The sequence below is a fragment of the Trachurus trachurus genome (assembly GCF_905171665.1).
Source record: "Trachurus trachurus genome assembly, chromosome: 3".
Classification (NCBI taxonomy): Eukaryota; Metazoa; Chordata; class Actinopteri; order Carangiformes; family Carangidae; genus Trachurus; species Trachurus trachurus.
Genome location: NC_139893.1, coordinates 35176461 through 35193526, shown reverse-complemented (window position 1 = coordinate 35193526; position 17066 = coordinate 35176461). Strand labels below are relative to the sequence as shown.

Genomic DNA, 17066 nt, shown 5'->3' with positions numbered 1-17066 from the left:
TTGTCCACACCACTCAGATGCTGCACCTGCTTACAGCTAAAAACAAACCCGGTCCAGACTGAATCAGCAGCAGTGACAGTCTCCAGTGGACTTAGGGGCAGGGAGCTGATTTATTCATCCTCTTATTCTCCTCTGAAAAGCCAGTGTCCAATAGCTCTGCCTCTGTACACTTGTGAGTTTAGTTTTCTGAATTTTAAAGCAAAACTCGTCCGTGTGACGGTGTGAGATAAATACAGTGTCGTGGTGCAGACCAGGAGCAGTCACTCAGTTTTACTGCTCAGTGTTCGTACCAATTTGCACCAAGTGAGAGAATATTTCATGTATTATTCCACCTGTATTACAGAGAAAATAATTCACCATGACACAATGTAATAATGGTAAGGATTAACAACCAGCTGGAAAATGACTGTTCTGCAGCTGATGTGCAAAAGGAAAGAATGGACTGTACACATGCATTAGAGGAAGAGTTTGATATTTAGCTTTATAGATAAGAAGCTCCATATCATTTTCCTGCCTATTAAATAACATGGGAAAACAATTTCATTTTTATCAAACCTTATTATTTTACCTAACCTTATTAATTTACTCTTCAAGTTCCAAGATCTCTTCCAAACCTCTAAAGCTCACAACTTAACATGTTGCTGATCCACAACTATTTATCCTGCTTCCTTTATGCTAAGCTAAACTAAGCTAAACCATCTCCTGAAGCTTCATCATTATTATTTTTATATTTATGACAAGAGCAGCATCAATCCTGTCATCTGACATTCACCAACACAGTGAACAGACACATTTCCCCAAAACATCAATGTGTGAAGTGCAAACATCTACCAGGCCTGCCACCATCACATTCTTGTTGATACAATATTCATTCATCATGTTGCGTACGGTCATTTCCTAAACACGGAGTTCCTGACATTAAATCTGCTACACCTGAACAATGTCTGGCATTGTAAACCACACTCTGTCTAAATCCAGCCTCCCCCTACTGAACAGAGCCACTGACACTTCAGCAGACTCTACATTTCCATTAGCACCTGTCACAAAGGAGGAGAGGTCGACTGTTTTCCTGTTCTCTGCATAAAAAGCAGAGAAGTCCAGGGGTCAGACACCTTGGTCCGGACAAACAGGGAAACTGCTGGTGGGACATTAAATCTCTAGTTTGCCTTTGTGACTTTAGAGTCACTTCTGCTTTCAACAGCAGACGGCATCTTATCGTTTCCTCTGTGCTGACAAATTATTGACTACCAGAGCAGAGAGGGTTGAATGTGCTGCTGATATCACCTGAACGACAATTTCAATTAAAAAAACAAGACAAATTAAAAAAGATAATGTCACTTCAGAAAGAAAGACAAAACTCAACCACTAACTGATGCCTGTTTATTTCAGCTCCAAGTCAAGTCAGTGAGTACATGTGATGGGATGGATGGTGGGTTAGTAGGAGGGACAGCGGTGTACGTCTCCAAGGTAGCGCCCACAGAACATGTGGTCTTTGTTGCACACAGCACACGTACAGGACCTGGCCACGGGGTAGGTGACGCCCACAGGACAGCCGGGAATGTGTTGCACCTCGTAGGACCACTCCCCATTACAGGTCTCCTGCTCCGGCCAGTAACCGTTACTGATGTAGACCAGGTCCTGTCAGCAACAAGACACAAACACTATTCAGTTGCTCACTAGTGGAAAACAAAGTGAAATAATTAAAAACTGAAATCAATCAATAAAATGCAGCTGACAGCTGCTGTCTTCACTGTAACTGTACAAAATAGGCAAATAGAGAAATTCGTAAAAAAGTTGGATAAAATGTAAATATTAAAACGATTTCAGAGTGATGTACATGAGTGATGTACAAATAAAATATTATGGACATGTCAATGACAATAGATTTTAAAAGATGAATGATAACAGTTTTTAAAAATAGATTACATTTTAAAATATGTAAAAATGGGGGAGGAGGGGGTTGATAAAGCATGATTACAACAGATTTTAATTATCACCCACTATAATCTTTACTTACTCAGCAGGTCTTAAATAGATGAACAAATTGCGACTGCAACAAAACAGGTTATTCAGGATTTATGTTACTGTTTGGGTTTTTCAAATCAGTAAAGGTTATATAGTGATTTCAGAAAGCAGGGTTAACTTTTTAAAGTAAAACATCTTTTTATTTTTATTCTGTGTTCAAAATCTGAGAAGAGCCTGGGTTCCACTCAGTGAAGTTATCCACATAACTTAGTAACTTAACTTAGTATATATTTTTTTCCCCCTTTTTCTGGAAAAGTCTACTTGGCTAATTTTATTTTATTCATTATATATATTAATTAACACAGTTGAACCAAGGTTAGCAGAAGTTTTTTTTTTTTAAACAGCAGTCAGGTTTCAATATGAACCATATCTTCCCTCCTGTTAACACCGGTTCCTCCTTCAAAGATTCTCTCTCTGTGGGGAACTGTTTTTGAACTGGAATAATTACAAAATGAAAAATCTGATTCACACAAGACTATTGTTTTAAGATAGAGGTTAAACATGGTAATGCTCTTTAACCATGTCTCTCTCTCTGTCCTGTCATATAATTCAACACCAGTGTCTTTTCCTGTCTTGTGTAGCCTATAGTGTGAAACTTTAAACTGTTGTTGAGTGTTTTTTTAAAGGAAAAACCTCCTTCCTCATTTAACCTGTCCAGTGCTGTTTGTCCCAGTGATATTGACACTGTGACTGTTACTATGAAGGAGCGCTGCTGGTGTTGATGCTGTTTAGAGTCACCTCGTGGTAGCACTGTCCCTGGCAGATGGTGGTGCGGACCTCCACGTTGCCGATACAGCTCTCCACTTCAATGATGGCGTCGGTCAGATTACAGTTGGAGCTGCAGCGCCGCCCCGCCCCCGCGACTGCCAGCACTGCTGCCATGACAACCAGCTGCATCCTCTGCTGGGTGCAGCGCAGACACTTGCCACAAGAGGGGATCAGGTCTCACGTCAGATTTTCAGCCTGAAGTCTGAAGATCCAACAAGTTGATGTGGCTGAAAGTGATGAACAGATGTACAGGTCACATTCAGAAGTCAGTTTGGAAATCTGCTATTAAACTCCTAGAAGTGACATCAATCATGTGTCATATAATCTTTATTGAAATCTAACAAGGAAGGACATTCTGTAGAAACTGTGACAGATTTATTCGGTGAAATTCATTTCTTCATCTTCACCATTTTATTCATGCTGTAGATTTTCTACCAGGACCTAAAGGGTTGGTTTAAATAAATTACACCTACACAGCCACGCGGTTCGTTCTGGTTTCAACTGGCAAAGTTAAGAGTCATCCAACTCTGAGGAGGACGTCTGCCTCCACCTCAATATGCAGGTGAAGAGAATTACATTTCTTTTGCTCCTGGCATTTAAAATAACATTTTCCAACTCAACAGCATCATGTCTTTCTTAAGGCAACATGCTTGGTATGTCCTCCAGTTTACAATCTCAAGGACTTTCATTTGTATAGTGTGTTCTGTGGGTTATATATGATATGGATTGAATGCCACAAATGGTGGAGGACAATCCAGAGATGGAGCCAGAAAAATCAACCCAAAGAACATCTGTACTGGAGGTAAGTTAAGAGATGTTTCATCTTTTTGTCACTATGTAGTTTGACTAACATGTCAATCAGGATGCATGTTAGAAAATATCCTTCAACTACATCAGCAGAGCAAAAGATTAGGGATACATGATCATTTCCAGTTCAACTCTTCAATCAAAAAAATGGGGTAAATTATAGTTACCAGCATATACACTTGAATGAATGAATGAATGAATGAATGAAATTTGTATTTCTGCGTCACTCAGAGAGTATAAACTCTGGTCACAACCAAAGGGTAGGGGCAGAAGCTCATAAACTATAGCCCCCCCCCTTTTCTTACATATCAATCAAAACAAGAAGCATATACATACATACCTACGTACAAACATATGTATCCCATATACACCTACACACACATACATGCGTAGGTATATAATTCATTCGCATACATAGATACAAACATATACATACATACATCTATCTTTTCATAAGTAGTGATAATTGCTCTCCATTGTTTGGTTACCCAAGAGCAAGTCTGTATTTATCTATCACCATGTCTTTTTATTTGTACCTTATTAAAAAAAGAATATTAGCACATTCTTACTGTATTTTAGTTAATCAGGTAATGCATTCCATAACTTCACACCACTAACAGAAATGCACCTGCTTTTCATAACTGTATTGTAGACAACTGTAGACTTCATCTTACATAATCTCTACAGCAGATACATATAGATATAATTTGGACAAAACTACCATGAGAGGATCTAATTCTCCTCGACTTGTTCTCTTTAGAGATAATAAATCCTTAATTTTCATAAACCACATCAGTCAACATCAGTTAACAGACGACGTACCTTGTTGCTGCTGCTGCTGCTTTGAACCTCAGTTGCACGTCCTGTTCCCTCTATTGCTCCCTCAACATCTGTAGCAGCTGTCCACCTGCAACTGTCCTCTCTGTTACTTAAATAGCGTTGCTCATAAATCCTTCTAATCCCTTCGGCCTTGGCTCGCTGCAGGTTTTTCCTACCTGTTTAAGACTTGAAAGCGAATCCTCGTGTCTTTCCCTTCGGCAGTTCAGGGAAGGCCCGTGGCTCAAGGCCTTTTCCTCCTACACACAAGGAGGAGCCACGCAGAATCTTCAGAGCTCTTGTTTGGGTTACCTGAGTGAACCACAGGACTGTAAACATGCGTCTGCCCCCACAGTGAGAGGGAAAACACTGACACAAGTATCATTAATTAATTTGCCATGCTGCTATATGCGATCTTTTCCATGACTTAAAAGGCAGTAATGCTCTCCAGTACATTGACACATCAATATCAGAGACTGACCAGAAAATGTTAAATTATGACATCACTTTTTGGTTTTTGAAAAATGAGAGCATCTAAGTGAATATTGGTCCAATCTATGAGCTACTTTCAGCCCATTCATCTTAGGAGTCAGATTCAAAACACTCTTGTATCCAAAAAAAGACGGCGCCAGAGTGTCTTTTTGTTCCTAACACCGTAGGATGCCAAAGTCAAAAAAGTTTCCCACAGAGGCTTAGAGTTTTTTCTTTTTTTTTTCTGTACATGATCCAAAAACTGATACATCAACATTTACAACTGCAGGGAAGCTCATCAGCAGGAAGAAATCTGTGTGAATAATCCATCAGAATGAATCCCTCCAAAGTTTCTCTGTAACATTTTTTTTTAAATATAATTAATGAGGTGCATTTCACTTTTTACTTTGATGCGGTGGAAAAAGAGGCAACTCCAAGCCGAACAAATAATCTATTACAGATCAAAGCCCTGCATTTAAGTATCAGCAAAATGTACTTCAAATATCAAAAGTCAAAGAACATGTTATGCCTCTTTCAGAGTATTACACATTAGTTTAAGCCACAGAGTTTTGAAGCTTTGTCTGTAGATCTGACTCTGCAAAGTGAAATACTGTGAGCAATGCATATGTTTAAAAAAAATGGATACATGCAATGTTGTCTCAAAGTACAATTACCTAAAAGTGAACTTCACCACAGCTTTTCCTTTTTGTTGCACACATAAAACGAAGCCTCAACGTCTGCTCCTGCCTGTTTTAAAGGAAGTCTTCTGCTGCATTCAGTAAAAAAACTTTAGCACTGCACCACCAGCTGGACAGGCTGCAGTGACAGTGGCATATAACTACTTGGGCAGGAGCCACAGTTCATCCAACTGCTGCTCCGTCTGCCCTTGCAGCCACCGGGGACCAAACTGCCATACCTGCCTAACAAGGACTTTTATAGAGTGTCACCGTTGCCCTCTAAGGCGCCGCTTCCTTTAGGAAATCTCAGCCGAAATACATCATTGTTAGCATGCATTCTGTCCTTAATGAACGGCAGTCATAAATGATTAATCTCGCATTCAGAGAGGAACACATCGTTAGTCATATTCGGAGCAGTTTGCGTAACGGCTGGTAATTCCTCTTAAAATGAGCGCATCTGTACTGAAAATTGATTTATTAAGTATGGAGCTAAAAAACCATTGCATCCATGCCTGCACTGCATTGATATGCAAATTCCATAAAGACCTTATTCACAGTCAACCTGGAATCTGGATAGGGCAGGTAAGACTTTCAAGTACATGTCAATATTATGGTCCTAAAAATAGCTCATTTGTGCTGCAGCGAGCTAAGAGAAAACAATACTTGACGAAGCATTACAATACGCAGAATACACCAAGGTGAGCGACTCATTCCTCTTTCCCACAGCCAGAACAAGAGAGAGGGCCTGCCCTGTGATTTCACATTAACGTCCACTGGGAATCAATTTGGAAATGATGGACGAGGTGATGATTTCAGCGCCCAAAATGATTTTCTGGTTCATAACTCCAGGCACTACTATAAAACATCTCCTTTGGGTGCAAAAGCTCAAACAAGCTTTATATGAAGCCACATATAAAACAGTGCCAAGCTGTACATCTTGCTGACATCACAAATTTAAGTCACGGGTCATTGGTTTTGAGCTCTTGGAACAGAATCCTCACGCTTTTTTCTTTTAATCAACACGTCGTAAACACGGCCATAACAGGACTGACAACATCCACAAACCCACTCAGTCACACCTTGCTCCCCATCTCTGCAGACAGAGCCTCGCCTCCTCTGCCGCTCCATCTGCTACTGTACCACTTTGTGATCACAGCCGCTATCAGAAACAGATTCCTTTAAAATCATTGTGTCGCATGCAAAAACACTCGCACTGCACTCCCCGCCCCACCCCCCCCCACACACACACGTTTACCCCCTCCCACTATCGGGTCTAAACAAACGCCTCCACAGCACAGCCAAGGACAAGACTTTTGTTTGGTGACTGTGCTGGATGTTTCCGTATTGAAGTAGGTGGTAGGTGTGTTTATGTGTGTGAGCTGCAGCTGATTCCTCACTGCCTTCTGTTCTCTCACCATTATTACATCCTGCACGATTTTATATCTGTGGTTTTATCTCTTTAATTAGCACATCTGCAGTCTGTTGTGGTCTGTTGAATATCTCATGTCCACATTTTGTTGTTTGTTCTCAAATATTTGGGCTAATTATACCATCCTAGTCATTAAGTGTATGAATAAATACAAATGTGTACAACAAGTGAAGAAGGAACACTTACAGACTGCATGTCAGTCAGTGACCTGTGGGACTCCTCAGTGGTGGCTCTGGTCTTTTAAACAGTCTTCCCCCCTCTCCTGTAGATGGAAGTGGGCCGAGTTGGCAGGACCTTCACAGCTCTCTCACCTTTAGCAACAATAGGGACATAAGACAGTGTTGCATTAACAGTTTGATAGAAATGCTTTCTATAAAAATTGCTATTTCTTAAGAACTATTGCTGAATTTTCTGCTCCGGTGTTGATTGTCTACTTTTAGCATGTTGATCTCTCATGTTGAGTCTCTGATAATGACAGGAAGCATTGTAACACCTTACAATTGTGAAATCCTGAGAGAGAAAAGTTATACTGTTAAAGATTTAACTAAATTAGTTTGCCGACTTTACATGGACTGTTTGAAGAACATATTTGGAAATGCAACAGAGATGAAGGCATAACCTACAACATATGACCACATCCAAAATGCTCAAATACTCCAGAGAGTTCAACTATACCAGGCTAATGTCCAAATGTCCAAAATTAAAATTAGCAGCAGAAGTAGCAGCTAATGCTAACCTAAATGTCTGTAGATTCATACTTGTCTTGTTTTCTAGAAGCTAACACTATCTTTTTAAGTGCAAACTTACTTTTCCCAGACTGTTGGAGGCCAAACTAACTGCTAAAGTGACTGGGTAGATTTAATTTTAATAGAAAATGTACTGTGATGCTCAAATTTGGCAGCTTATGTAACATGGAGTTTTTCATTGTATCTTCTCAGAAGAACGTTGGTGGCCAAATTACCAGCTAATGTTAATGACATTTTTTATGAAGTATATATCACATTTGTGGAGGGCAGCGTTAGCAGCTAATATTATTGAACACCAGATATTATCATCAATGGCCAATTCACCCGCTAAGGTTTATGAAATTTTCTTTTCATATGGCATTCATTTTAGATACACTTTACACGACTGCATACACTTTATGCAGTCATTATTTTGGCTCTACATTACGACCTTTTTAGAAGGCAACATTGGGAGGTAAATTAGCAACTGTCACTTTTTTTCTTTTTTCTTTTACCTTTCCCTTGACATTAGATGCCAAACCTGGCAGCTACAGATATTTGAAAGGCTTCATTTTAATAAGAAATGTGTGTTGAATGACTTAGTAGCTGATGTAACATTTTATCTTCGCAGTAGAACCTTGATAACTAAGTTACCATCTAATGCTATAACATTATTTGTTATCTGATATCAGATTATTGTTGGTAATAAGATGATTCACACTTATTGTTGGTCAGAAGTAAAAAGAATCCAACCATGAAACTAAAAGGACTATTGCGCACTAAAGAAGGTGTACCCAAACCATGTATGCACCCCACCCCCTCACCATATTTTCAAAGGGCCCTGTAGGTTTTTGGTGAACGATTATTAGTTATTCTTCAAATCTGATTGTTGATTATTATCTGATAGTTGAATCACGATATATCAGTATAAATATTCGTTACAAATAATATTGGAGTTTGACCATAATCAGATTTTTTCATGTCGTTTCATGCAATTAGTTCTCTCGAATCTCAGTCTAACTTGAAACCCTGCTGCCATTCATCCATGCAAAACATTATGAACGAGGTTAAAAGGTTAGCAATGTATCTTAATCTAAAATATTTTTGACTTTCTCCACTAGATTCACACATCTCTAATCACTTTTGAATATTACTTTGAAAAGCCTTGCTGCAGCATGCTCCCCTACAGCAGTGCTGTGTGTGCATACCCTGGTTCACAGGATAAGCATGCAAATGTCTTGCCACTTCACTACATCTTTCACATTTAAATGTTGTTGTTTTTTCATTTAAATAAATTGAATTCAGTAAACCGTGTTTGAATTAGATGCAGGGAGATGCTGTCAACGGATGCAGCTGTGTTGCAGCCCTGGAATCAGTTCAAAGTGCATCCAAACTTGTGTTTAATAAGGTATACCCTCGATCCTCACTCTATCACCTCTTATTATTACTGACCTCAGAACTCCCCCTGGTGCTGAGTGAGGTGGATACTCAATGAAGTGCAGAGGGCGAGTGTGCATGATGTGTGTGTGGTGGGTGGAAGATTGCCTACATGTTGTGCAGACTAGAAAAAGAGGCTCCTTTAATGTCTTTGGTAAGTATCTGGAATACACAGAGAGAGAGAGACTGTGAAAACAGGCTCTTTATAGAATCAGTGAGTGATATTTGCAATGTCAGCAGCACTGATTATTTCACAAGCATAAGCCCACTGCATTGGATTTTACATTTGTTTCAGATTTCCTTTTATGAAAAAGAAGCACAGTGACTGTATAATACATTTTAGAAGGAGACTGCACAAGCAACCAAAAATATCCCAACAGGAGTATTACAACTAGAGATTTAAAGAAGTACCTCAGGGAATGATTAGGGTTCCTTAGAGGAATATTGTATCCGTTTTCTGGTCTGGGATAACAGGCTGTTCTTGTCCTAATTAGAGTATTAGAATCAAATGGACAGGACTGAACAGGCTCTAGCTACTGATTGCTGCGCAACCCAGCACGAGGCCTGCGGTGTTACCTGTAGGAAAAGCAATTATCTACGCAATCAAATTAAATCTGGGAGGTTTCAAAGGTGCAATGAATAAGACCTTTACTGTCCCATTGCGCAAAATGACCCAAATAAATGTGGCGGCGATAGGGTGGTTGATCAATAACAGTGCCTTAACAGTTACCCTGCCAGGTGTTTTCGCAGCACCTGCTCTCCCCGTTGATTGTAACTTGGAAGCTGCTGACGGTGATTTTTGTCAACTCCAGCTTCAGTTCGTGTTGTGTTTGAGTGGTGAGCAATCATCAAATTGCTTGTTGGGTGCAGTAGAAACAATCTTTCTTTTGTTAAGCGTCATTATTTCCACAAACTCTGCCTTTACTTGTATATAAATAGAAGCTGAAGTGGCCAGATTAATGAAAAATCACCTTCATAGTCATTATACTGACTTGCTTGGGTTTTCAATAGTCATTACTCAAAAAAGTAATGCATTCTTAATTGCATTTTCAATAGTAATCCATTGTTTGACTCATTCATACCTGAGTATAGTCATTTGTTAGACGGCTTGTTGTGCTACAGTCTCCAAATTGGCCACTGTACTCACTCCTACTGTCCAAAAACTCAGGTTATTTCAGGTCAGTCTCAAGTGAGAGATAAAGAGCAGAGAGAGCACAGTGTTGTTCTGTTTCTCTTACAAGCTGAGAAGATAACCTTTAATTATGCACTGTATGAACTGATGTACTGTGGTTTTAAATGATGTGATTCAAATAAGACATAGAAGTGCTTGAATCTGCTGTAGTTACTGATCATTGTACTTTTGTCTTTTTGTTTGACATTTACTGAGGGCACACGGGCAGTGTTGGGGGTTTAGTAGAGGGCAGGGTCACAGGCCTGCTGATTCTTTTGACTCTCCAAGCCTTCTCTCTCATCCTTGTGTAAAGAATTTGGTATATTTTTTCTTTTTTGCTGTTCAAATTCACAAATCTTTGAAATTTCTTTATAAATATACAACAGTGGAGAAAAAACAGAACAGCATATGGATGCGTGGCTCTGTTTTGACACAAACACAACTCCCTCTCCTGGAGTTAGTGTCAGTTGTTATGTCATAAAAGTTCAGTGAAGGAGAGAGGAAAACAAAAATACACCACAATTCCTGGTTGTACACTTAGATCAAAGCTCAGAGCTTCTGGTTTGGATGTGACATCCGAGTTACATTCATTTTCTATTGTGTATTTACTTTTCAATTTACAAAACGATCATTTGAGTCAGCAATTAAATATTACTTTGACCTCGCCCTGGACTGTTTTCCATAGAGACAACTGAATGTGAATTAAATCATTAATACTCTGCATTTTGCCACTTTTACTGCTGCACTGACACAAATGAAAGATGTAAACACATTTTCAACAGATTACAAATCATGATTATCTATCAAACACTGAATTAACATAATTCTAAATTATCTTTGGATGGGCAGCAGTTCACACTCCTGTGTTTTGTGGATTTTGTGGTGGTGTGTGACTCTGGTCTTTTGACTGGGTTCTGTGCCTTTAAGGGAGAAACAGAAGAAAAGTTCCACCTCCTTTTGCTTTATAGAAATTCATCTTCTTCTACATCAGCACTGATGGGTGTTTTAATGCATCTAGCAAACAGATTCCTTCTGTTTTCACAATAAAGCCCTTAATTCTCCGAGGCACTGTAATTATCTTTAAGGTTGTGATTTGCATATCAGTAATGTTTTTTTGGGCTGCACTAGATTTGAAGTCATTCAGTGATATTGCAGTGAAATGTTGTAATGTTTTTCAACTGCTGTGGATGTCAAAGGCAAATTTGCACTAAGGTAGACACGGAAGTTGTTCTGTATATCATTCTGTCACGGCTGATTACTTGTCTGCTGATTTAACATCTGCAGCGTCAACAGAAATTCAGCTGTTTTCTCTGTGATTTCTTCTGTTCTGGGACATGATAAAAGTATAATGGACAAAAAATAAATGAATTCACTCCTAAACTAGGTGGTATACTCTTTTAGGTGCTGTCTTAATTAAGTCTCAAAGTAATGGCAGAAACAATGGATATTAATGATGTTTAGTTTTCCTGTTTTCTCGCAGGGGAAATTGCAGTTGGTGTCGCAGCTGAAGCGCAGAGCTAAACATCTACTCGAGGGCTTTCATAAGCATAGCCTACAAACAATAAACAGCCATGTTCATTGTTCTTTCATAAACATGCCTGTTCTTTATGTATTAGTCATTTAGTGTGTTAAACGCTGGACACATATCAACCCCTCTTTCTGTCGGCCCTATGTGACTGCTTCAGATATCTGGCAGACACTCCACAGTCCAAAGATAATCAGTTTGCTGTAAAATTAATTTTTGCAATCTATTTTGGTAATGTTTGCTTGAAAATGACTGAATTGAGTATAGATCGATAAGTTTGATGCTTAACCTTTATCTGGGTGCAGACAAATTGTGGGTAAATGATATTCAGGAGGTAGATCTGTGTATTCCATCCCAGTGCTGCAAATTCAGACATTGTGCATGGAAACTCTTATTGATGAGTCACACCTGTGCAGGTTCAGGTGATAATTTATATTCATATATGTGTCTGTTTATGTGGCGCTTACAAAATATGGAGAAGAACTGACACATTCCCAGAGATTTTTTTTCCAAACAGGCCCAAAACTATCAGTGTATTTGTGGATGTGGATGATTCCAGGTGAAAACTGTGTGAGCACAATACGTTACTTCAGGTCTGAGTGGAGAGTAATGCGTTACTTTTTGGGGGGAGGGGGTGGGGGGTGAGGACACCGGTTGCCACCCAGCAGTGCTGATGAAGGGCAGAGGCAGAGGAGGCTGGAGTTGAGTGTGTGTGAGACTGCAGCACGGTGCGCAGTGACCGGCTGCGTCCACTGGGGGAGGACCGAGCACCGCCTGCCTGGCTGCCTGCGCTGCAGTACATGAATGACTTTCTCACCGAGCCTCTCCATCATCACACACACAATGGGAGGGATACAGGAATATAGGTAGGGCTACAGCGGCAGACAGACAGATGTGTGATGCTCAGACTTAACCATGGGGCCATTTCCCCTCGCCTGCGTGAAGGTAAACTTTTACCCCCCCTCCCCTCGCATCTCTTCTCGCCGTGACCGTGTGGAGCTGTCATTGATGCCAACTCGCCGCTCGCACACCTGCTTCCTTCTTCTAATTTTTTTCTCTTAAATGATTATTGCTGCCAGTGAACCAGGAAGCGGCAATAGATCCTGTTGAATTGAGACAAGACGTCGAGACGCAGCCAAAAAGTGTCCTCCTCGGAGTGCGTCAGACCACGGATCTATATAGTGGATGTTATGGTCGCTGGTTGGATACGACGAGGGATTTGTGATACTACCCCCCCAAAATCAAGTGGGGAATTTGGGCAAAAGCGAAGAACTGCATCCTCACCTACCTTATACCTCCTCCTCTCCTTCTTCCTCCTCCTCCACCTCCTCCAGCATATTTGTTTGTAGTGGGGCCGAGGCGATTTCGTTTGGCCCCTTTTCACATGTAAGTATGAATGTCAGAATGAAGGGAGGCTATTTTAATGAGCAGAGGATTCGTGCGTAATGTCTGTGCGAAACACAAATGCCTCTCTCTGCGATCATTTCCGATAGGCTACCTTCATGTTAACTCCATAATAATAGCCCTAAGGACAATAATGGGAATAATAATGTGCCAATTAAGTTTTAGAGCCTCGTGTTGTAAAATATGCGTAGTATCCTGGGCTGTGCAGTCGCCAAAACAACGGATATCCATGTGAATGCATTTTTATCTTTTTCTATTTTTTGCCTGTGAACCAACTGCTGTTTTCTCCTGTCTTCTCTTTCTCTCGCAGCTCCAGAGCGTCACAAGGATAAAGTCTTATACAGATTCACCGGAGCTCCATAATATAACAGCGCGGATCCAGCTTCTTGTTCTTGTTCTTGTTCTTTTTTTAATCTCATCACATAAAATGGCAACCATGAGTGACCACGGTGGATCAAAACACGCATTTGGGCACAAGCCCCGGTCGTGGGGAAATTAACCACCTGATGGGCACCGGAGAAGCCGAGGGGAGAGTGTTTTGGTGTAGCTTGTTGACTTGCTGATTTATAATGCTGAGCAAATAAAAAGGGCGCTGCAAGTTTGACACAGAGCGTCTGCGTAACAGGCTATGCCACCGGCCCTTACATTTTTTATTTTTTTTTGGTAATGATGTCATAAAAGGCCTGTGCCTAACCGGGAAGATAGGCTGATCAATATCTCCTATCATGTAAGTAACCACATGGACTACTGCACTCAGCATGGACCTGACCGAGGTGCGTTTGTGATCCCGACATTCTCATATTCACAAGTGATTGGTCGAACTGGTTGATGTCTCATTTTCTCTCCGCGCGCGCTCCGAGCTGCAACTTTTATTCTCTGGCCTGCATCCACGTCGCCCTGAGGCGGCTCCCGTAGCACCTCACGGAACCGAACCGCTCCGCTCACTGACTTAAAGATGGAGTTTGCCATGGTGGGTGCGGACGGCGGGTGCAATAGTCACCTGCCTTACGGATATGCCCAGGCGGCTCGCGCACGGGAGAGGGAGCGCGAGAGGGAGCGCCAGGCTGTACAGTCTCGAGCGGCGGCTGCGGCGGCCGACGGTGGAGCCGGTGCGGAGGGAGGAGGAGGAGGAGGAGGAGGAGGAGGAGGAGGCGGCGGGAGCGGTAACGGCGGCGGCGTAGGGGGGTCCACCTCCACCTCCACCTCCTCCTCCTCCTCCTCGAGCGCTCATCTCCTTAACAACCGCCAGCATCAGTCTCGCGCCGCCTCCTCCTCCACGAATGCCAACATCAGCAGCGGCGGTACCGCCTCGCGCCCCTCCTCCTCCTCCTCCTCCACCTCCTCCTCGCAGCCGCCACAGCACCAGCAGGAGCCCGAGCAGCAGCAGCAGCAGCAGCAGCAGCAGCAGCAGCAACAGAGAGTTCTCAGAGAGCGGAAAAAACAGCGCGGGGTCGGACGGTGGAGACGCAACCGGACGACTCTCGGCGGAGACCTGCGCCACTCGGAGCTGGCGCTGCTCGGATCCGAGGAGGACATGATGATAGAGGAGGAAGAGGCCGAGGGAGCCGAGGAAGAGGAGGGGGAGGAGGGGGGCGACCGGGGAAGCAAGAGGTCGAGCTTTCTGTGTAACATGGATGATGAGGAGGAGACGGTGTCGATCACCGACAGGCGCCCTCAGTCCGGATACGAGAATGTTTACAGCGAGTGCGGCTGCTGCGAGAGAGTTGTCATCAACGTGTCGGGACTCAAGTTTGAAACTCAGCTCAAGACTCTCACTCAGTTCCCGGACACTCTCCTGGGGGACCCGGACAAGCGAATCAGGTACTTCGACCCGCTGAGGAACGAATACTTCTTTGACCGAAACCGACCGAGCTTTGACGCCATTCTGTACTATTACCAGTCGGGGGGGCGGTTGAAAAGACCCGCCAATGTCCCGTTTGACATCTTCTCCGAGGAGGTGAAGTTTTACGAACTCGGGGACGAGGCGATCCTCAAGTTTCGGGAGGATGAGGGTTTTGTCAAAGAGGAGGAGAAGCCTCTGCCCGAGGACGAGTTCAAGCGTCAGATCTGGCTGCTCTTCGAGTATCCGGAGAGCTCGAGTCCGGCCAGGGGGATCGCGGTGGTGTCCGTGCTGGTCATTGTCATTTCTATAGTCATTTTCTGCCTAGAGACGCTGCCGGAGTTCAGGGATGAAAAAGAGTATCTACAGCCACGACACAACTCCACTCAACCTGACCACGGATTTACTCCCTTCAACGACCCCTTTTTCATCGTGGAGACGGTTTGCATCATCTGGTTCTCCTTTGAGATTATAGTCCGCTTCTTTGCGTGTCCGAGCAAACCCGCTTTCTTTAAAAACATTATGAACTCAATAGACATTGTATCCATTTTGCCTTATTTCATAACTCTCGGCACGGACCTGGCGCAGCACCAAGGCAACGGGCAGCAGGCGATGAGCTTCGCCATCCTGAGAATAATCCGACTTGTCAGGGTGTTCCGCATCTTCAAACTGTCCCGGCACTCCAAGGGGCTGCAGATCCTGGGTCATACCCTGCGCGCCAGCATGAGGGAGCTGGCCCTCCTCATTTTCTTCCTGGTCATCGGTGTCATCCTCTTCTCCAGCGCGGTGTACTTCGCCGAGGCGGACGAGCCCACCTCCCAGTTCACGAGCATCCCCGACGCGTTCTGGTGGGCCGTGGTGACCATGACCACGGTGGGCTACGGCGACATGAAGCCCATCACCGTCGGGGGGAAGATAGTGGGCTCCCTGTGCGCGATCGCCGGCGTGTTAACCATCGCGCTCCCGGTGCCGGTCATAGTGTCCAACTTCAACTACTTCTACCACAGGGAGACCGACAACGAAGACCAGACGCCGGTGGTGGAGAGCATGCCCCCGGGCTGCCCCTATTTCCCGGACTTTCTAAGGAAATTCAAAGGCTCGCCCTCCGGATCGTCGCTGGGTGACAAAGCGGAGTATATGGAGATGGAGGAAGGGGTCACTGAGTCGCTCTGCGGTCTGGACAAAAGCCCCAGTAAAGGAAACGGCACAGACATAAGCAGAAAAAACAGTACTAACTCTAAATCCATTCAGACTGACGTGTGATTACAAGTAGAGTTTCCTTCCCCCCCACCTTTCTTTTTCTGAAGAAGAATATTCCCTATAAAGACACTGTACGTCAAACAGCAGGTGGTCCCCCTGACAACACAAGTTTTACGCACGTCTCAGAGCCCCCCTCCCTCTCTACACACACACACACACACAAATATCCGCACACACACTCAGATACACACACTGACACCAATTGGCGAGTTTCTCTTCATCTCAGAACGAGTTTGTCCCAGATCCTCTCCACCCCGACGAACCTGTAGGAACAATTCTGACCAACATTTGCCTAATGGGTTTTATTAATGAATTCATTTGACCTGTGCGGGCTTCCAAATCTGACATCCAATCGAAATTGAAGAGAAGACAGCCTATGCATTCGCACTTTATGAGTTTCATCTGTCAATAACAGAATGGATAGGGGTGATCGTTTTTTTTTTGCTGTTATGCAATAAAGTTAACAATTTGTTTGCACTAATGTAGTATTTGCGCTGGGTTTTGGCAGATTTTTTATTTTAGAGACAAAAACTGTAGGCCATGCAAATGGCAATAATTTAGTCGTCCTCTGACCACTTAGCTGAGGAATGTTTGAGATACTTCCACCATGAGAGAAAACTATAAGGATATTTATGACCCCTCTCCAATAAAAGAAAAGTCTGAGACAGATTAAAATAAAAAAAAGACTTTTATTTCTGTTCCAATAATTAA

General features: G+C 42.8%; 2 protein-coding genes across 3 annotated transcripts; one reads left to right on the top strand and one right to left on the bottom strand.

Moving 5' to 3' along the window:
- Positions 1 to 1434: 1434 nt before the first annotated feature.
- On the bottom strand, positions 1435 to 2907 carry LOC311001744 (gonadotropin subunit beta-1-like; the record flags this gene model as incomplete). Its single annotated transcript, XM_083992870.1, has 2 exons — positions 1435 to 1638; positions 2764 to 2907. The coding sequence occupies 2 exons, from the start codon at positions 2905 to 2907 to the stop codon at positions 1435 to 1437; spliced, it is 348 nt and encodes a 115-aa protein (XP_083848996.1).
- Positions 2908 to 14210: 11303 nt separating this feature from the next.
- Positions 14211 to 16358, top strand: kcna4 (potassium voltage-gated channel, shaker-related subfamily, member 4; the record flags this gene model as incomplete). Of its 2 annotated transcripts, XM_083994936.1 has the most annotated exons (2): positions 14211 to 14355; positions 14437 to 16358. In XM_083994936.1, 2 exons carry the CDS (start codon positions 14211 to 14213, stop codon positions 16356 to 16358), a joined length of 2067 nt encoding a protein of 688 aa, XP_083851062.1. The 2 variants fall into 2 exon arrangements, with proteins under 2 accessions (XP_083851062.1, XP_083851061.1); XM_083994935.1 differs by having other exon boundaries at positions 14211 to 16358.
- Positions 16359 to 17066: the final 708 nt, after the last annotated feature.